Here is a 20,998-nt window from a genome sequence, read left to right on the forward strand (position 1 = left end):
GGATAGAGAAAAATAGAGAAACCAGATGAATATTAACCAACAAAAAGGAGTATAACAATATTTTTATCAGATAAAAAGCATTACTGAGGATGAAAAGGACCACTGTATAATATAAAAAGAAGAATTCAGGAAGATAGCTAAACTTTTGTGTTCTTAATAACCTAGCCTCAAAATATGTGAGGCAAAAATGGTCAGAATTCATATAGATAGCAAATCCTAGGGGAGATTTTAACATACCTGGGTTAGTAATTGATGGATTGAGCAAAAACTAGTAAGGATAAATAAAGCTTGAATAATATAATTAGAATAGTTTGATATAATGGATATATTCAGAAACCATACACTAAAAATTCAAGAATTCTTAATCTTTACAAGAGTAACATTTATATAAATTGACCATATGTTATTCCCACATCAGGTTTCAGTAAATACCAAATATTGGTAACACACAGATCATTTTCTCTGACCACAGTGCAATTAAGTCAAGTCAGTGGCCAAAAACAAAGAAGCAGAAGAAGAAGAAAAAAAAAACTGACCAACTAAAATATCGCATATTTTTAGAAATTTTAAAATATGTTCTAAATATCCAATGATTTTTTAAAAAGCAATCATGATGGACATTAGAAAATATTTAGAAGGGAATAATGAGAATGGTACATATCAAAACTTGTGAGATGTAGACAGTATAGCATTTGGAAGAAAATTTGAGCCCTCAGATACTTATATTAGAGCAGAACATCAAATGAAAATTAACAGGCCAAATGTCTGACTTAAGAATTGAGAAAAAGAACAGCAAAGTAATAATTTAGGAGGAAGGAAATAATAAAGGTAAGAGCAGAGATAAGTAAAGTATGAATTAAAAAACCCAATGGAACAGAGCAGCAAAACCAAAGGATATTTCTTTGAAAAGACAACTAAAATTGATCCTGGTAAGACAAATAAAAAAGAAAGAGGCACAAGCAATGTCAAGAAAGAAAAAAAGCATACACTTTAAAGGGTGTATTTTATAGTATGTGAATTATATCTTAATTTTTAAAAATATTTATTTGTTTATTTTCCTTATTATTTTTCGCTGTGTCAGGACTTAGTTGCGGCACACGGGATCTTTGTTGAGGCATACGGGATCCTTTTTTTTTTCCATTACAGCATGTGGTCTGCTCAGGTTTCTCTTTAGTTGCGGCACGCAGGCTTCTCTCTAGTTGTGGCGTGCAGGCTCCGGAGCCTATGGGCTCTGTAGTTTGCCGCACATGGGCTCTCTCGTTGAGGCGTACGAGCTCAGAGGTTGTGGCACGCAGGCTTAGTTGCCCCGCAGCATGTGGAATCTTAGTTCCCCGACCAGGGATCGAACCCACATCCCCTGCATTGGAAGGCAGATTCTTTACCACTGGACCACCAGGGGAATCCCTTAATTTTAAAAAAGAATGGAAAGAAGAGTATTCCATGAATAACTTTATGCTAATAAATTTGAAAGCATTGGCAAAGAAACAGTTTTCTGGAAAATACAATTTAAAACTGCTTAATAAGGCATATCAAATGAAAAATCTATAACTACTTAAGAAATTGAAATAATCTGTCTCCCTGTGAATCAATTAGTATAACCACAGGCTCAGATGATTTTACAGGTGAGTTTTACTAAATATTTAAAAGACAGATACACATATTATTTCAGAGCATAGAAAAAGAGGAAAGATGCTTTCCAGCTCATTTTGAAGTTGTTTTAATCTTGATACTAAAATTAAAGGACAGGAAGAGAGGATAATTATAGGCTATTTTCACTTACGAGCACAGACGCTAAATCCTAGAAAGTCTAATAGTATCAGAAATTAGAGGGACTTCCCTGGCGGTCCAGTGGTTAAGACTTCACCTTCCAGTGCAGGGGGTGTGGGTTCCGTCTCTGGTCGGGGAGCTAAGATCCCACTTGCCTCACGACCAAAAAACCAAAGCATAAAACAGAAGCAATATTGTAACAAATCCAATAAAGACTTTAAAAGTAGTCCACATCAAAAAAATCTTTAGGGACTTCCCTGGTGGTATAGTGGTTAAGAATCTGCCTTCCAGTGCAGGGGACACGGGTTCGACCCCTGGTCCAGGAAGATCCCACATGCCACGGAGCAACTGAGCCTGTGCACCACAACTACTGAAGCCCACACACTTAGAGCCCATGATCCACAACAAGAGAAGCAACTGCAATGAGAAACCTGTGCACCGCAATGAAGAGTAGCCCCTGCTCGCTGTAACTAGAGAAAGCCCGTGCACAGCAACAAAGACCCAAATCAGCCAAAAATAAATAAACAACTAAGTAAAATACTTGAAAAAAAATCTTCAAAAAATTTTTTAAAAATAAAAAGAAATTAGATGTGGAGCAAGAGGAGTCCTCAGACTGCTAGTAAGAGTATAAACTGGCGTAACCGCTTTTGAGTGTAGTTTACCAATATCTAGTAAAATTGAAGGTGCTTATACTTTAAAACCTAGCGGTTTTAAGTATATAGTCTAAAGACACTCTTACATGTCTGTGGAATACAGGACAAATACATGACACTGCAAAATTCTAAGGATGAAAAGTTAGTATTCATCAGCAGGAGAATGGATTTATCGGTTCCATAAAATGGGGCACTATTATAGCAGCCAAGATGGATGAATCTCAGAAAATAATATTAAGTGAAAAGGGAAACTGAAGAAGAATGGTGTCACTTATACAAAGATTAAAAGCATACAAAAAATGTAATGCAGTTTATGTATGTAGGAAAGGTAAACACGCATGGAACTGTTAACCCCAGATATAAGATAAGGAGGGAATGGAATGAGATTGGGAAGGAGGCGGCAGCTTCTGGTGTATCTGCATATATATCTGAAGGAGGCAGGGTAGAATGTGTAGATTTAAATAAGGTAGATGGTGGTATAAAAATTTTCCATACCTTCTTATATTTTTGAAATATTTCATTAAAAACAAACATTGTGCCAATGCCAGTACTCTATTCTAGGGATTTTTTTTTTCTCTAGGATTAATAAGGATGACCAGCCCTGCCACTGTTATGATACCCCAGGGTGGAAATGTGTCATCTTCCATGATGGCACCAGGCCCCAATTCAGAACTGCAGCCCAGGACTCCTCGCCCTGCTTCTCAGTCAGGTATTGACCTCCAATCTTTGAGAATGGAAGAGGCTGAACTCCCTGCACAGATCATTACAAAATTCACCTCTCTCTGATGCCAAATTCCTAACTGCGCAGCTTAAATGCTGTCTTCTATGTAAAATCTGCCCTAGTTTCTTAAAGCTGGAAGTCATCATTTCCTTCTCAGAATTTCTTCTCAGAATTTCACATTATTCTTATCATTATTCTTATTCCTAAAAATCTATTCCTTGGCCTACTTAGTCCTGCCACTCCATGATCGAGAATTCTGTATTTGTTTTGTTTTTTTTATAGTTCCTCAGAATGTGCTTTGGAGGATACTCCACATTTTATGTTTGGCTCTTATATCCACTTAGAATCATAAGCTCTTTCTAGACAAGATTCATCTTTCTGTCATCTCGGCAGTTGCTCTGCATTATAGCAAGTGCTCACAAATGTTTCATTGAATGATCCCAGAACATTTTACTCTATATTTGCAGAATTGCCAAGACTGTAGGATTGCTGAAAAATCTAGGTTGCAGTAAGTTAATTATTGCTTTGTTGACTGTCTTTAAACAGATGCAATGGATCCACTCCTCTCTGGGCTCCATATACAGCAGCAAAGTCATCCCTCAGGATCTTTAGCTCCCCCGCACCACCCAATGCAGCCCGTCCCTGTGAACAGACAGTTAAACCCAGCTAATTTTCCCCAGCTGCAGCCGCAGCCGCAGCAACAGCCACAGCAGCAGCAGCTGCAGACAAGACCCCCACAGCAACATCAGCAGCAGCAGCCGCAGGGAATTCGACCCCAGTTTACTGCCCCAGCTCAGGTGCCTGTTCCTCCAGGCTGGAACCAGCTGCCTTCGGGAGCCCTTCAGCCTCCTCCAGCCCAGAGTTCTCTGGGCACAATGACTGCAAATCAAGGGTGGAAGAAGGCTCCTTTGCCTGGCCCAATGCAACAGCAACTCCAGGCAAGACCATCCTTAGCCACGGTACAGACACCTTCCCACCCTCCCCCTCCGTATCCCTTTGGCAGCCAGCAAGCTTCACAAGCCCATACAAACTTTCCTCAGATGAGCAACCCAGGCCAGTTCACAGCTCCTCAGATGAAGAGCTTGCAGGGAGGGCCCTCTAGGGTCCCAGCCCCCCTGCAGCAGCCCCACCTCACCAACAAGTCTCCTGCCTCCTCACCCTCCTCCTTCCAGCAGGGATCCCCTGCATCCTCCCCAACGGTTAACCAAACTCAGCAGCAGATGGGACCAAGGCCACCTCAAAATAACCCACTTCCCCAGGGATTTCAGCAGCCCGTCAGCTCTCCGGGTCGGAATCCTATGGTTCAACAGGGAAACGTGCCACCTAACTTCATGGTGATGCAGCAGCAACCACCAAATCAGGGGCCACAGAGTTTACATCCAGGCCTAGGAGGTGAGGAACACTGAAGCCATTTGTGTTGGTAAATTTACTAGAGATAGATCTTAGCAGAACTTCAATTTTTAGAGTTAATGGAGGGAGTGAAATAAGGATGTAATTATTTGGTTTTGTGGATATAGTGGTGACACTTGATATGACTTAGTTAACTTGATACATTATGCAGCATCTTACTGGTTATGTTTAAGCTAGCCCTCTGGATAAAAATGCAGGTAAAATTCAATATAGAGATGTTCATTTTGTTTTTCAAAATATTTTTGCTTGATCTTCTTCTAGTAAATTAAAACGTCCAGAAGAAACAGGATTTTATTAACAGCTTAAGCTACTCAGCTGTTGAAAACATTAAGATTATGCAATAGAGCAAAAATGAAAAGATAAGAATAGGGTTTTGTTGGGGAAAAGGCCCTTCTGATTTTCAATTTTGATAATCCTAGTTAGTAAAATAGCATGGTGTTTGTTAAATTTGATTAAAATATAAAGGGGAATAAGTTCAGAAATCATTGACTTTTATAGTTTTATAATGCCAATGCCTGCTCCTTAGAGAGGGAATTCCACCAGTTATACCTAAAGGAGATTTATTTATTTATTTTGTAAGGTGCCTCTTGTATGAAGAAAAAGCAATGGAGCTTAATGTGTGAGAGGTAAAACGATTACAGTAAAACTTATCCATCTCCATGTTTATTATTTATTCCTATTAATCATTGATCTAGTGCACATGAATGTGCTTGGAGCTTTTCAGTAAAGTATAGAGAGTAATACCGTCATCTGATAAACATACCCCCCACCAAAAGACACCCATTGCCTACCCAGAAAAAAACCCTTGCATCTTTAGTGCAACATAGCAAAGGCATGTTCCCATGATTTCTGGTGAAATTAAGTTGCTCATCAGTCTTTTTTCACTCTCTTGTAATTACTTTTACTGACATGCAGGCGGTAATATTTGAATCCTAAGAAGTTTTTAGAAAGTGCAAGAATGTTTCGGCTCCAAACTTCACTGTTCTGGGCATCTAGCCTTGGATCAGTGGAAGCTGGGTAGTCCCTCCTGCAAATGTGATTACAGATTTAATTACAATGGAAGCATGCAAATGGGGACTTGTCACTGCTAAAGAAAGGACAAATGCATATTTGTCTACAGAGCGTTTTTCAGGACATTGAAAATTTGGCCCTTAAATAAATGGACTAATACAAAAAAATTTTAAGTGAGCTTAGGTCTTAATGCTTTTCATAGAGCAAGTGATGTGCTCACCTAGGTGATCTGGCCACATCCAGGCCTATGTTATAAACTATGAGTGGGTTCTGAGATTCTCCTTATTACAGATTTGTTTTCTGAAATTAAACCTTCCGATAAAAGAAAATATTACTTTAGTAAGATTGCATCAGAGTACGGTTTTTGGTACCACAGCTGTCAGTATTTCAGCAATCCTTTTGAGGGGAAGGTGTAATGATAAATTTAATATACCCTCACTTTGACGCTCCTGTGAATTGTTTCTGATCTCTCGTCTCTTCCAAAGAGACAAGCACAATATTGGGGAGAAATTTTCCACAAAGGAAATTATCATCCATTTCCCTCAATGGAAATAAAAAAATCACCTATGTATGCTTAATATCAGGACCCAGGTCTTTGTTTTATAGTAGTTCTTATCAGTTTGTGTGAATATGAGAGAATTTAGCATATTCCTTTGGTACCTGTGTTAAAGTATGTAAAGTTTTGGGGTCCATTGTATTACAGAAAAGTGAGCCCTAAACCTTGCTGTGACGTGGCCTCATCACATTTAGGGAGCAGATTGCCATCTTTTCCTTGGCATGTTCTAAGTGTAAATTTTTTAGTATTTCTTTTTCATTTTGACAATGCTCATGTAAGAGATTGTGTTGATTTTTTTAACCATCTTTCCCAACCTTATTAAAGATCCTACCAGTGTGACAGAGAGAGCTAAGCCAGTGGAGACTTCATGCAGCTCATCCTTCCTTATTCATTCCACATCTAAGCAAGAGTATAAATTTGCTAGGTAACTGCCTTACTCGTTGTTTTCTATTAAGGAATGCCTAAACGCCTCCCACCTGGCTTCTCAGCAGGACAGGCCAATCCGAACTTTATGCAAGGTCAGGTGCCTTCGACCACAGCAACTACCCCTGGGAATTCAGGAGCCCCTCAGCTGCAAGCAAATCAAAATGTCCAGCATGCAGGTTTGTTTTCTGTGATTTATTCAGCCAGCATTTATTGAACATTGTGAGGTAGGTAGACAACAAGGATATACAGAGAAATAGAAACCCTGGTCCTTCCCTTTAGTTTCAGACCTATAAATAATTATTCTTTCAGGGCAATAACTGATATATTGAAATTAGGTAAAATGTCTGGAGAATCTAGAACCACCTAAAGAAAGGAGATAAAACTTGAGGTAGAGCTGGGGTCAGCATTTTTTTTTTCCTGAAAAGAACCAGATAGTAAATATTTTAGGCTTTGCAGGTTATATGTTCTTTGTTGCAACTACATACCTTTGCTGTTGTAGCACCAAAGTCGCCATAGACGATACATAAATGAATGACCATGGTAGTGTTCCATCCTGCCTGTCTGCTACTGCAAAACTATATTCCTGAACTCTGAATTCATGTTTATTTACAAACTGGCAATGGGCCTGATTTGGCCCATGGACCATAGTTTGCTGACCGCTCAGTTAGTGAAAGGGCAAAAGGTGTTTCTGGCAAAGGAGATGATAGGTACAAAGGCATGGAGGCACATGGCATTTTGAACAACTGTGGCTTTTAAAATCTCTTTATAGTTCATGTTAACATTGTATATGCTGAGTGTCTGAATTCTGTGGTGTTTGAAGACCAGGCTTTAATCATTACAGGTTAGGAGGACAAATAGTGTGGAGCAGAATGGCTAAAAAGTATTTGTAAGCAACATTGTATAAGCCCAGACTTCATGTTTCTGGTTGCTTTTAGGTGACACATGACTAACCCTCTTACCCTTTCTCATTCAGGAAATTTGGACTGAGGTAGCACAAATATTTTCTGAACTCCGATCCCCACTTGGAGTTAGTTCAGTTATGTGGTTCCAACATTAATTATAAATCACTAAGGAAGGAGAATAGTTTTAAACTTAAAAAAAAAAAAACAAAACCTCTTGAAAGCTTAGAGAAGGGTAGGGCAAACTGCATGACTTCCCCTATCTGCTAATGCAAAACTATAATTCCTGAGTTATGTGAATTCATGTTTTCTATAGGAAGTTTTAAAACGGTGATAAAATCATTCATAATTCCTCCACATAAGCACAACTATTTTATTGATATATTTTTATATGGTGCCTTCCTCCCACATGCACATATTGTTTTGATTTCTCTGTTTATCCCATCTAAGAGAGCTCTACTCTTGTCTGTCGTTTTCTCTTCTCCTACCCTACATTATTTCTCTTGTTAGCTTTTACTTCTTCCTGTGAAAATACTTTGTTATTTTACTCTTGCCAACTAGACTCTAAGGGGTCAGGGATTTGATCTGTCTTGTTTATTGATGTTACCTCAGTACCAAAAATGCCTTGTACATATTAGGTACTCAATAGATAATTGTTGATTGGATGAATATACACTGGTATATTAGTGTATATTGTATATACAGTGGTCATGGAATTCAATTTAAGGCCAGTTTAGAAAATCTTCCTTAGGATTCAGGAAAAATCTGGATTGTATTAACAGTGGACAGTTTGTCCCCTGTCTCCTGGCTGGAGCATGGACTGAGCTCATAACTTCATTGTGGCTACCACTTTTTAGTCCCCATTTAAAAATGAAAAAAAAGGGGGGGGAGTAAAATAAGCTAGAAGGTTATTCTGCAAAAAGGGAGAGATAATATAAGCAGTTATAGGAAAGTCCCAAAGACCCAACAATAAGTAAACACTGCAGCAAGCCAAGCAGTGTTCTTTGTCTGAATTAGAAATAATTTAGAAGAATAAAACATGTCCCATGTGGTCCACCAGGGACTGCCACAGGGGAGGGTCACTGAAGTTTTAACATCCTTTGTTGACTGTCCTCTGTCTGCAGCTTCTGAATTGTCTTTTAGTTCCACCAGAGGCTCAGCTTCCAGATCAAGATTAAATAATTTTTACTACATTGGGGCAGAGGAGACCTGTCTTTAAGAAGTATTAGCTGTTCTTTTCTTTACAGTGTAACATCCAGATGTCAGTCCAGATATCACATGCATAACCTTTGAGAGTCATTATTAGTTTTCCAAGGAGCATTTTTAAATGTCTTCTCAACTTTGCTGAGGTTTTCTTAAGCGGCAACATCACATTTTTTGTTTCCTGACTCATCTAAAGCAGAGCTTATTTCACTAGCCTACAGTGCTTTTCATAAATTTTCTTCATTTTAAGGTAGCTGCACATCATTTTTAAATAGTGAGATGCTGCCTTTCTCTTTGTTTAATCTAAGAGAAAATAAACTTTATTGATCTTCAAAATGTTATCTTTAAGTTACCAAATAGGAGTAAAGAAACGGTTTCTCCTTCTCTATTGTATGGTCACTGAGAATATATGCCACAGTCACATATCCATACTATGGAAAACTCAAAGAAGTATGTTAAGCACAGCACATTTGTTTATGTTGGTCAGTGGATATGGGTGAGTTGTGTTTTTCTAATTAAGGTAATTTGAGAATCTTAATACCAGCAAGATAATAGTATTACTTTCTGAAACTGTGCCTTTTTTTTTTTTAAAGGTGGTCAAGGAGCTGGTCCTCCTCAAAACCAGATGCAGGTGTCCCACGGGCCACCAAATATGATGCAGCCCAGCCTCATGGGAATTCATGGCAACATGAACAACCAACAGGCTGGTAGTTCTGGGGTTCCTCAGGTGAACCTGGGCAACATGCAAGGCCAGCCCCAGCAGGGCCCACCATCTCAGCTGATGAGCATGCACCAGCAGATCGTGCCCTCCCAGGGCCAGATGGTCCAGCAACAAGGAACCTTGAACCCTCAGAACCCTATGATCCTTTCAAGGGCCCAGCTTATGCCACAGGGTCAGATGATGGTGAATCCTCAGAGCCAAAATCTTGGGCCCTCGCCCCAGAGGATGACCCCACCCAAGCAGATGCTTCCCCAGCAGGGCCCACAAATGATGGCACCACATAACCAGATGATGGGGCCTCAGGGGCAAGTTTTGCTTCAACAGAACCCAATGATAGAGCAGATTATGACCAATCAGATGCAGGGGAATAAGCAACAGTTTAACACTCAGAACCAATCTAATGTCATGTCGGGACCAGCACAGATAATGAGGGGACCAACTCCAAACATGCAAGGAAACATGGTGCAGTTTACGGGACAGATGTCAGGACAGATGCTGCCCCAGCAAGGGCCCGTGAACAACAGTCCATCTCAGGTTATGGGGATTCAGGGGCAGGTCTTGAGGCCACCAGGGCCCAGCCCACATATGGCCCAGCCGCATGGCGATCCTGCTACTACAGCAAATAACGATGTCAGCTTGTCTCAGATGATGCCTGATGTTAGCATGCAACAAAGCAACATGGTCCCCCCCCACGTGCAGGCCATGCAGGGAAACAGTGCCTCGGGAAACCACTTCTCAGGCCATGGGATGCCTTTCAATGCACCTTTCAGTGGAGCACCCAATGGAAATCAGATGTCCTGTGGTCAGAATCCAGGCTTCCCGGTCAATAAGGATGTCACGCTAACAAGCCCATTGTTGGTCAACTTATTGCAGAGTGATATCTCTGCAGGCCATTTTGGGGTAAACAATAAGCAAAATAATACCAACGCAAATAAACCGAAGAAGAAGAAACCCCCTCGGAAGAAGAAAAATAGTCAGCAGGATCTAAAGTAGGTTGTGATAGTTTTGCCTAAAATCTTATTCATTTATTTCTATGTGAACAACTTTTTTTGATGGAAAATTTTAAACATGTATAAAATAAGAATAGTATAATGAAATTATCCCTGCTTCAAATTATCAACTCATAATCCATCTTGCCTTCATCCATGCTCTCCCCATTATCCTCTTGGTTATTTTAAAGCAAGTTCACTTGAAATATTTCCGTATGTACCTCTGAAAGTTAAGGACAGGTTTTTGTCTTTGTTCTGTGTTTTTTATGACCACACGATACCATTAGCACACCTGGAAAAACTAATACTTCCTTCATATTCTCACATTTCCAGACAGTGTCCACATTTCCCTTGATTATCTCAAATTAATTTTTTTTTACAGTTTGTTCAAATAAGGAGCCAAACAAGGTTCATACGTTGCAGTCAACTGATATATGTCTCTTAAGTCTGTAGTCTCCGGAGGGTTGTGGCATTCAGAGCCTGAAAGGTAGCCAGTGCTGCCACACTGCAACTCCACAAAGCATGTCAGGTTTATAATGACTGTTGGGGAACCAGAAAGGCTGTATGTGTTTTGGAAATGAAAACCGTTTATGGAGACTCCCTTCTGTCTCTCAAATAGAAATGATTTTTTGTACAGGTGCCTTTCCTTTAAAGGCTCTTTATCAGCAGCAGCAGCTTAAAATCTCATGCTAAGATGATTGGACCTTTTAAATCAGTTACCCTTTTGGTAAAGGTGAGTTCTTTTGCAAGATTATAGCAGGAAGGGCAATTAATTTATATTACATTTCCTGAAACTAAGCATTAATTTAAGTTATATTTTTGGCCTTGATAAAATGTTTCCAAAGGGAATATTGATTAAACTGGATTTTCTGCCTTTAATTATAAAACTGAAATTCAGAGACATTTATTACCAGAAAATAGTGACTGAGGAGTGTAAAACAGGTTAATTCAAATAAATTGCTAGAACTATAGAAGAGAGTAGGGGAGCTTTAGTTAAGGAAACAGAAATGTTCAAAATGAAACCAACTGCCTTTCTCTCAGCCTTCTCACAATATTTCTTTGGTTGTACTTTAATATTATATCATATTCACTTTTTTCTTGAATCTTATAAATCAAAATTCAATAATTGTATATTAACAACCTATATTTTTCTTGAATTCAGAATTAATAACCCGTTTGGTTATCTGATTTTTCCAATAGCTCTAAGTTAAATTCTTTACCACTATCGACCTGTGTGGGAATAACATTTCTGTGGCAATATTTATTCCTCCCAGTAATCTAGGAGTAAAATTGCAAGGTTCTTCAGTTGCCATTAGTATGGATTTTTGCTGTCTGCACCAGCACTTAGGGAGATTGCTTACTTGTTGGGGCTACAGATTGTGAAAAGGGCCTTATACAGCATCAAGGCTCCTAGGAAGGGAGATAGTAAGTTAAAAGTAAGAGTGCATGCTCCCAATTCTACCTCTAGCTTACTATGGAACCTTGGACCTGTTTTCTAACACCGCTGTGGGCCTTTGTTTTTTCATCCATAACATGAGGTAACTGGAACAGGTATCTGAGATATTTTTTTTAGCAATACAGTTCTTTGAAAGTAAAGGATACTGCAGAATCCTTGCCTATAATTTGAAGTGAGAGAGAAGTCATATAAGGAGCATATTGATATAGGCATCTGCATGTGCTCAGGACCTGCTTCAGGTTCTAAATTCCCATGTGCTAGGGCTTTTAAAATGGATTTAAGGTAAGGCTTATGAAACTACAGAGAGTACAGTAAGGTAAAATACTGTCTAAAAGCGGGTGACCAATATCAGGGCAAAGGGAAACAAAAGGTAGAAAAGAAAAGTACAGCTAAGAGTAAGATTAAAAACAAAATGAGGGCTGTGAGCACTCTGGTTCTTTGGGAATGTGGGTGTTAGTAGGTAACATTTTTTTCTTCCCCACTAAAAATTCTAAGGTTCACCCAGGTAAAAATGAAAGCATCCCAAAGCCAATGGGGATGTCTGTTAAATACACATTCTGCAGCAAAATTAATTAGCTTTGTTCTGGTATTCTCCGGCTTTCTTTGTTCTCTGAATACCACTTTCATTAGCCAATCTACAGCTTCTTGCAAGGTGTTACGAATTGTTGGAGCCACCACTGCAATATTCACAAAAAAAGAATCTGGACTCCCTGGTTGAATTTGATAGCTACCCTAAAGATAATGTGGTTTCATAGGCACAGTACTTTATAATATTGAGAGCCCAAACTATGATCCCTTAAAACATCTAAGGGATGGATGATTACATGAAAATCATTATATCAGAAATTTGTAGAAAACACTGAGTAAATAGCCATGTTATTAAATCAAGTGGATTTTAACATTTAATGAAATTGGCAGATTTTTTATGTCAAATATTGAATACTGTATCAGACTAGAGAGATGTAAATAATGCTAAGAATGATAATGCAAATGGATTTCTTCAGAAACAGGGGAGGGGTTAAGCTTAGTTTTGTGTATAAACTGTACAGCTTACTCTCAAATGTGTAATTTATGTTTTAGCACCCCAGATACTCGCCCAGCTGGTCTGGAGGAGGCTGATCAGCAGCCATTGCCTGGAGAACAAGGAATTAACTTGGACAACTCAGGCCCTAAACTGCCAGAATTTTCAAACCGACCACCAGGTGATAAAATGTTAACTAAAGTTTATATGCTTGTCATCATTTATTTACAGCATTATAAGTCTTTTTTTCAAGGAAACAATAGTATTTTATTTTGTGTACTAACTAGGCTGCTTTGGTGATTTAATGTGTCTAGTATTTGGAAACTGTGCCTTGATATTAAGTTAAAAATTTTCAAATATAACTTCTGAAGGCATGTGTGTGTATGTATTTGTGTGTATGTGTGTGTTTGTGTGTGTGTGTGTATTTTGCTCAAATTAGTCTTCATTATTTTAGGTCTTCATAAAATCAGACTAAAATGTCAAGTGCCTCTTTATTCTTGTCAATATTAAGATTCTAGTTGGCATCAAAATGGATTAAGATTAAATGAAAAGATGTTTTCACTCTAATCCTGCTTGCCTGCCTTTCCTGCAGCCTTTCCTACTGGGGCTTTCTCAAAGCAGAGAACTACCAGGGTTTAAAATAAGATTTTTTAAATACAACTTTTATTATGAATCTTTAAACATAAAAAATATGTAAAGAGTAATAAAAGAGACACTCATGTACTTCCTACCCAGGTTAATAATAATACCCAGGTTAATAATAAATAGGACCAATATTGTTGAAGCCCTCTGTGTTGTATCCTCCTCTGATTATAAAATAATATCATCCTCTAAATGTTGAAAATTATGTTGAAAAGGAAAAAGTCTCCTAAAATTCATTCATTCCAACCTAGGTATTATAGAACCAAGGTCAGCTGCCACAGTGTCTCTATACCTGGTTCCTCTTGGCCTAAGCAGTGATTTGTAACTTTATTCCCCTGTGACACAGTTGAAGACACACAAGCCTGTCACATTTAGGCCACACTTCCATGTGTATACAAAGTATTATGTTTTGTTTCTTCCTTTCTAGTTCCTCCACCTCCTTTTTTGGCATGTAAGTGATGTTACTTTAGGGATAAACTTTAGTCCACCCTTAATTTATGTATTTTGAAAGTGAATCCAAAAAAAAAGTGAATTCATTATGATGTCAGTACTTTGTGTTATTTATTACAAATTGTTTGGGCACACCACACTTCCCATCAGTGAGTTACAGCAGCACAGTTGAGGCTGGGAGGTCATCAGTCTTTGGTGGTGGTCCAGAGGCATTATGAACAGGAAGGTGCCTTCTTCCCTCAGATACATCTGAATTCTTCTGTTAAATCCCAGGGGTTCTCACACACATTATTGCTTCCTTTCTGCAGTTTGCAAACTGGAAGCCTGTAGGCTGAATTCAGCCTATGATATGTTTGAATTGTCATGCAGCATCCTGAACCAAACAGAAACCTGAATTTAAATGCCTTTAGCTAGAGCATCAGCTCTGCAGTTTGGCTCTGTCCACAGAACTACTACTGTCTTATACCAGCCCACTTCTCTTCTTCATTACCGGTCTGGCCCCTAAAGGCATATGAATTTTCATCCTTTGATTAATAAACTTGGTTTTTTATTATGTTTTATGCACGTGTGTGTGTCCTAGCTTTCCCTCTCCACCATTCTGTCACAACAACCCAATCTATCTTATCATTAATGCCCTTTGGACTGCTGCCTCCAGCTTCTGGAACCTTTACAGTAGCCATGCCCTTAACTGTTACTTTCGAGAGAGGCTGCTGTATTGTCTGTGCTGCTCTCTTTGGTATTTATGCTGTCTGGTGGCCTAATTTTAAAGAAAAAGGCATTTGTATCATAGCCCTGACATCAAGGCTTCTACAGAAATTACAGTTCTTAACATGGGAACCTGAGTTAAACCTATAGAAATGCCATATGTTGTTGGCTTTATAAATGTAAAGAGGTTAGTTGGGCCTAAAACAAAAAAGGATTAAAAAGAAACTTCAAAACTGGATTCTGCACATTGTACTCATTGGTGCCATGTCTGTCATTGGCTAGAAGACATTGATTAGCTATTAAACACAGGGTGTGACCCTGTGGATCAGCAGCATTTGATAGCTGCTCTGAAAATCTTGAGCCAACACTTCTGACTGCCAGGGCCAGCTGTCCTTATGCCTGTACCTTCGTAAAACTTTCCTAATGTATTTTTCATGCAACAGTGAAATAAATCTAGTTTGTGAAATTGTATGTATCCCAGTTATATGCCCGCTTTTTCCCACTGAACAACCTTTATTCTTGGTTAATGATCTTTTCATCCTTTCTGCTGATTGTGTAAGGTTTTGGTTCTAAAATGCCAAATAAAATCTTCACAAAAGAAAGAATCATTTGAGATGTTGCCTTCTAGAAATCTATAAGGCATTGTCCCTCAGAGTTCTTTTCCTGAAATTATTTTTTATTCCTGAGGGCTGTGCTTCTTGCTTATTCTTCAATTATGGATTCATAGAAAATATTTCTCCAAATAAAGCTTTACATGTAAGAAAGTAAACAGAAATTAATATTTGTAAAAAGAACTTCAGTGCCCTCATTTTATTTTCAATGTGTGTATCAGCTTCTATTAGCTCCTACTATTTATTGAACTGATTTACGTCGGAGGGGCAGTTTAATTCATTGGGTTTTCCAAAGAACTGAGCCTGAAGGATGCAGCATGGTGTGTGAAGCCAATGGATTGGAGTAATTTTAAATCCCTCTTCCTTAAGGAATTGAATCCTAGAATTTTATATCTTACTTCTGTTGAAAGAATAAAAAGGCTATCTTCAATGCTGGCGTTTTCAACAAAACCAAGTCTTAAAAAAATTAATCTGTGCTAACAGAAAAAAAGTGACTCTTAAATGCTTCATTCACAAGTACAATGAAATATTTACTATGCTTGCATGAGACCCCAGTGCTGGGCGGTCAACTGTTTGCTGTTGATGGAGTTTTTCTCGTGTCATCTGAATGTTTGGCTGGTATAGACTTGGCCAGTTTCAGTGCATAGCACAGTGTCTATTACAGTCTTAGTGCGGTGATGCCTCATTCAAACCCTGAAGACTGAGGAGCTCCAGGTTCTTGATGCTTTGCTTTTTGCTTCCTTAAGCAGTGTGCCTCTTTGCTTATGTCAAAGAATGAGGGGCTGCCCATACCCCCCCTGGGAACGGGCATGCCTGAACTGTTTGTGCACAGTCTGTGCAACCTAGATGAGTATTTCTTGGCTATACTCTAAAGGTAGCAAAGCTTTTCTTGCTGAAAATCTAACTTCCCTGATTTTGGGGGCTCGTTTTAGGTTATCCTTCTCAACCAGTTGAACAGAGGCCACTTCAGCAGATGCCTCCTCAGCTCATGCAGCATGTGGCGCCCCCACCCCAGCCACCACAGCAGCAGCCGCCGCCGCAGCCGCCGCCACCCCCCAGTCAGCCACAGTCTCAGCAGCAGCAGCAGCAAATGATGATGATGCTCATGATGCAGCAGGACCCCAAATCAGTTAGGCTTCCAGTCTCCCAGAGCGTCCATCCCCCAAGGGGCCCCCTGAATCCGGACTCCCAGAGAATGCCCATGCAACAGAGTGGCAGTGTGCCTGTCATGGTCAGTTTGCAAGGAGCTGCCTCCGTGCCGCCATCACCTGATAAGCAAAGAATGCCAATGCCTGTGAATACTCCTTTGGGAAGCAATTCAAGGAAAATGGTATACCAGGAGAACCCCCAGAATCCTTCCAGCTCACCACTGGGAGAGATGTCCTCACTCCCTGAAGCAAGTGGCAGTGAAGTACCATCTGTCTCAGGAGGCCCAAATAACATGCCTTCACATTTAGTGGTTTCCCAGAATCAGTTAATGATGACAGGGCCAAAACCTGGACCATCACCCCTTTCAACAACTCAAGGTGCAACTCCCCAGCAGCCTCCTGTAAATTCCCTGCCCAGCTCTCATGGCCACCACTTTCCAAATGTGGCTGCCCCAACCCAAACATCTAGGCCTAAAACACCAAACAGAGCCAGCCCCAGACCCTATTATCCTCAGACACCCAACAACCGCCCTCCCAGCACAGAACCTTCAGAAATCAGTCTATCACCAGAAAGACTCAATGCCTCCATAGCAGGACTCTTCCCCCCACAGATTAATATTCCTTTACCTCCCAGGCCAAATTTAAACAGAGGCTTTGATCAACAGGGCCTAAATCCAACAACTTTGAAGGCCATCGGACAAGCACCTTCAAATCTTACCATGAATAATCCTTCCAATTTTGCTGCCCCACAGACTCACAAATTAGATTCTGTGGTGGTGAATTCTGGAAAGCAGTCTAATTCTGGAGCAACAAAACGGGCAAGTCCAAGCAACAGTCGCAGGTCTAGTCCTGGGTCAAGTAGGAAAACCACCCCAAGTCCAGGGAGACAAAATTCAAAAGCCCCTAAACTTACTCTTGCCTCTCAAACTAATGCAACCTTGTTGCAAAATGTGGAGTTGCCAAGAAACGTATTGGTCAGTCCTACTCCTTTGGCCAACCCCCCTGTACCTGGAAGCTTCCCTAACAACAGCGGGCTGAATCCTCAGAATCCTACCATGCCTGTGGCTGCAATAGGGGGTGTTCTTGAGGAAAACAAGGAGAGCTTGACTATGCTTCAGGACAGCGACTGCCAGAATTCCCAGGGTAGGAAGGAGCAGGTAAACGTTGAGCTAAAAGCAGTCCCTGCCCAAGAAGTTAAAATTGCCCCTGAAGATCAATCCAAAAAGGATGGGCAACCTTCGGATACTAACAAACTTCCCAGTATCGAAGAGAACAAAAATTTGGTGTCTCCTGCTATGAGGGAAGCACCAACATCGTTAAGTCAACTTCTTGATAACTCTGGAGCTCCTAATGTGACCATTAAACCCCCTGGGCTTACAGATCTGGAAGTAACACCTCCAGTAGTTTCTGGAGAGGACCTGAAAAAAGCATCTGTCATTCCCACACTGCAGGATTCGTCTTCTAAAGAACCCTCTAATTCCCTAAATTTACCTCACAGTAACGAGCCATGTTCAACCCTTGTGCATCCAGAATTGAGTGAGGTCAGTTCTAATGTTGCACCAAGCATCCCTCAAGTAATGTCAAGACCTGTCAGCTCTTCCTCCATTTCCACTCCTTTGCCCCCAAATCAGATAACTGTTTTTGTAACTTCCAATCCCATCACAACTTCAGCTAACACATCAGCAGCTCTGCCAACTCACCTGCAGTCTGCATTAATGTCAACAGTTGTCACAATGCCCAATGTGGGTAGCAAGGTTATGGTTTCTGAGGGACAGTCAGCTGCTCAGTCAAATGCCCGGCCTCAGTTCATTACACCTGTCTTTATCAATTCATCCTCAATAATTCAGGTTATGAAAGGATCACAGCCAAGCACAATTCCTGCAACCCCACTGACTACCAACTCTGGCTTGATGCCTCCCTCTGTTGCAGTCGTTGGCCCTTTACACATACCTCAGAATATAAAATTTTCTTCTGCTCCTGTACTGCCTAATGCCCCCTCCAGTAGTCCTGCTGCAAACATACAGACAGGTCGACCCTTGGTCCTTAACTCACGAGCCACCCCTGTTCAGCTTCCTTCCCCACCTTGTACAACTTCTCCAGTTGTCCCTCCTCATCCCCCTGTCCAGCAAGTAAAAGAACTGAATCCAGAGGAGACTAGTCCTCAGGTGAGCACCTCAGCAGATCAGAGCACTCTGCCCTCTTCACAGTCAACCACAGTGGTTTCTCCCCTTTTGACCAATAGTCCAGGCTCCTCTGTCAACCGGCGAAGCCCAGTCTCATCTAGTAAGGGCAAAGGAAAAGTGGACAAAATCGGCCAGATTTTGCTGACCAAGGCGTGTAAAAAAGTTACAGGCTCTCTTGAGAAAGGGGAAGAACAATATGGTGCAGATGGAGAAACTGAAGGCCAAGGGCTAGAGACCACAGCTCCAGGGCTCATGGGAACAGAGCAGTTATCCACAGAGCTGGACAGTAAAACCCCAACACCCCCAGCACCCACTCTGCTAAAAATGACCTCTAGCCCTGTGGGCCCCGGCTCCGCCTCAGCAGGACCCAGCTTACCTGGCAGTACTCTCCCCACCAATGTACGCTCGATAGTAACCACTCTGGTACCCTCTGAGCTCATCTCCGCGGCGCCGACCACAAAAAACAATCATATTGGCATAGCATCTGAGCCACTTGCAGGTGGCCTAGTGGAGGAGAAGGTGGGATCTCATCCAGAGCTTCTACCCAGCATAGGTATGTACTTGGGGCCTGGCATCATCTCATGTCAATTTTTGATGACCTATCCCACAAGAGAAAGCATGACTCCTTTTCTACTTGGAGGAAGAAGAATGGGTTAAATGGCAATAGTGATAGTTTCATTTATTTGAAGTACATTGGGAAATATACTTCCCTTTTAAAATCCCACGTTGTTTACATTCATTAATATGGTTCTCTCTCAGCTCCTGAAATAATCATATACCTTTTATTTACATAAAATTTTTCATTTTACAAAGAAGCATTTTCACCTGTGTTACATCATCTTCATACCAACCATGTCAGGTAGCCCTAACCCCATTCTGCGGGTGAGAAGATTGAAGCTCAGAGTTCAGTATTCATTCAAAGTCTATACTGTGAGCCTCCAGTTTAACCATGTCCCTTAAGGGTAAACAGCAGTTTCTGCAGGTTCTCCTTACTGTGGTAAAGACTTGCTCTCAACTGTTCAGAGCAGGTTTCTTATAGCCCCTTCCTCATTGTACTCTATCCCAGGGACTCTTCCCTTCTGACTGGCTACTCCAGGGGAGAGCTTTCCAGAAAACCAGCTTTCATGGTAATAGACATGGGAGGAGCAAAGTGGTTGAGAGATAGGTTTAGGTTGGTGCCAGCATTTAGCAGCTGTTTGGGCTTAGGCAAGTTACTTGACTACTCCAAACTTTAGTTTCCTCCTTTGTAAAATGGGGACAATAGTAGTTGTAAGAATTCAATGAGATAATGTATGTAACATTTTTAGCACGGGGCTAGAATATAGTAATCATTCAATAATAGGTAAAGAATTCTTATTGCCAGTTTCTTTTTGATGCAATCTCTTTGAAAATTAGACCATTCCATTCATGTATTTCTACTTCAGGTTATTTCCTATGTACTGGTAAGGTGGGCTAATGATGGAAACGTAGATGTCCTTACATCTACCCTCCTTCCCTTGGCATTTACCCCCGCACCCGCCCCTCCCCACACATACGTAATGTTCCTCCTTCTGTGAGGCTTAAGTGGTACAGAAGCTCTATTTCCCCAGAGTGGAATCAAACACTGCCAAAGCTCAAAGGACCTTTGCTGTATCCTAGGCCAGCCAATAGCACCTGTTTATGCAGCTAAAATGCTTCGAGGGGCAGGAGGAGGGGCAGAAAGAACACAAGATTCTGGTAGGATCAAGGTTCAAATTCTAGCTCCACTGGTACCAGTTGCAGTTGGATAAATCCCTTAACCTCTTGTAAGCCGTGTACTTCACCAGTAAACTGGAGATTGTAATTCCTACCTCCCAGAATTTATACAAAGATTCACTGAGCGGGCTTAGCGTAAAAGCCAGCACACTGCCTCACACAGAGCCCTGGAAAGGTTAATTCCCCTTCTCTCTGCCTATTCACTTCAAAACAGAGATACAGGGAGGGATAAAGGCCTTTAAGGAGTTCTCTGCCCTTGGAGGAGACAGAGACTTCATAGGGCTGGGTGCTGTATATTCCTGGTTCTAGTTCTGTTGATGTAAGTGAGCCCTAAGAATTTTTTAAAAACCTGGTGTAACTTAAATATATTCTCCACTATTAAATGTTTCCATTCTACTTCCTTTCAGGGAACCTTTCCCTCTGATACCAAGAGAATAACGATGAAGTTGTTAGAAAATAACTTTTATCTGGATCCTGTGTAATCCTAGAGAAATATAGGAGCGTTAGGGAGATGAACCAGTAGTTGGAAAAACAACTTCTCAATTTCAGTTAAGATTATTTCCATTCTTTTTCAAGGGGCTTCTGTGCTTTTACCTTGAAAGTGTGAGAAACCAATACTGGAGTAAAAAATAAAAGTTAAGGTACAGTTTTAAACTTTATTAGATAAGCATCCAAAATAAATTCTTAACACA

General features: G+C 40.5%; 1 protein-coding gene across 12 annotated transcripts in view; it reads left to right on the plus strand.

Annotated features, from left to right (window-relative positions):
- NCOA6 (nuclear receptor coactivator 6) overlaps window positions 1–20,998 on the plus strand; it is a 98,034-nt gene that overhangs the window by 59,169 nt on the left and 17,867 nt on the right. For 6 of the 12 annotated variants that reach the window (XM_060122130.1, XM_060122132.1, XM_060122129.1 and 3 more), the window contains 6 exons: window positions 3,001–3,129; window positions 3,688–4,533; window positions 6,574–6,720; window positions 9,240–10,356; window positions 12,893–13,014; window positions 16,174–19,125. In XM_060122130.1, coding sequence (XP_059978113.1) covers window positions 3,001–3,129; window positions 3,688–4,533; window positions 6,574–6,720; window positions 9,240–10,356; window positions 12,893–13,014; window positions 16,174–19,125 — 5,313 coding nt within the window. The remainder of the gene's footprint in view (window positions 1–3,000; window positions 3,130–3,687; window positions 4,534–6,573; window positions 6,721–9,239; window positions 10,357–12,892; window positions 13,015–16,173; window positions 19,126–20,998) is intronic. The other 6 variants (XM_060122127.1, XM_060122128.1, XM_060122138.1 and 3 more) reach the window with 6 other exon arrangements.

Source organism: Lagenorhynchus albirostris, chromosome 15 (genome assembly GCF_949774975.1).
Source record: "Lagenorhynchus albirostris chromosome 15, mLagAlb1.1, whole genome shotgun sequence".
In the NCBI taxonomy this organism is placed as follows: domain Eukaryota; kingdom Metazoa; phylum Chordata; class Mammalia; order Artiodactyla; family Delphinidae; genus Lagenorhynchus; species Lagenorhynchus albirostris.